Source organism: Penaeus monodon, chromosome 21 (genome assembly GCF_015228065.2).
Source record: "Penaeus monodon isolate SGIC_2016 chromosome 21, NSTDA_Pmon_1, whole genome shotgun sequence".
Taxonomy (NCBI): Eukaryota; Metazoa; Arthropoda; class Malacostraca; order Decapoda; family Penaeidae; genus Penaeus; species Penaeus monodon.
Genome location: NC_051406.1, coordinates 27873255 through 27873975, shown reverse-complemented (window position 1 = coordinate 27873975; position 721 = coordinate 27873255). Strand labels below are relative to the sequence as shown.

The window sequence follows — 721 nt, the reverse complement described above, 5'->3', positions numbered from 1 at the left end:
AAATCCTGGTAGGCCTACACACAATTTGGGTCCTGCCCTAAGAAATAAACCTCATATTCACATATGTTTCTCCATGTATATAGGAGTATAAACCATTCTTTAAGGGACCATCATAAGTTACTTAATCCTATAAAGATAAGAATCACAGGTAACTCAGTGATGTTGGAGAGCATAAAAATGTGCTTCTTTTCATAAATATATATTTCTACCCTCTCCCTCTACAGGGCAGATTTTCTCACCTGGGCCTGCATCATGCTTTATGATGCTTGATGGATCTGAAAAGTTGTTATGATCTACTGCCAATGATGAAGCCATTTGCAGTAGACCATGAAGGGGACCCTGTGGGTGAAGTAAAGGATGAACATTTATTAGCCTACTAATCTATTAACAGAAAACTATGAATGTCTTTTAGAGGATTCTGATATATAAACTGTATATAAAGTGAACACATACACATTGTGACAAATGTTTATATCATACTAATTAACTCTCAGCAAGCCAATGAAATGACCTGTAATGTCCAGAGCCACAACTGCTGCACTTGGTCTACTGACACACATGAGCTGGTTCCTTTCTCAAGCTCTATCTTTACAGCACCTAATAAGGATCCAAGTAGTGTGTAAGCATGTTCCACCACAACACCTGAAACAACAATGTTATATAGTATTACTTGAAAAAACACACCAAATAAGTTTTAAAACCCACAAAACTTGCATGTGAT

At 36.8% G+C, this 721-nt stretch overlaps 1 protein-coding gene across 1 annotated transcript in view; it reads right to left on the bottom strand.

Moving 5' to 3' along the window:
- Positions 1 to 721, bottom strand: part of LOC119586407 (HEAT repeat-containing protein 6-like) — a gene marked incomplete at its 5' end in the record, with an annotated part of 22181 nt that overhangs the window by 7422 nt on the left and 14038 nt on the right. Inside the window, 2 exon segments of the mRNA XM_037935129.1 lie at positions 240 to 339; positions 512 to 642. Of these exon segments, the coding sequence (XP_037791057.1) occupies positions 240 to 339; positions 512 to 642 (231 nt within the window).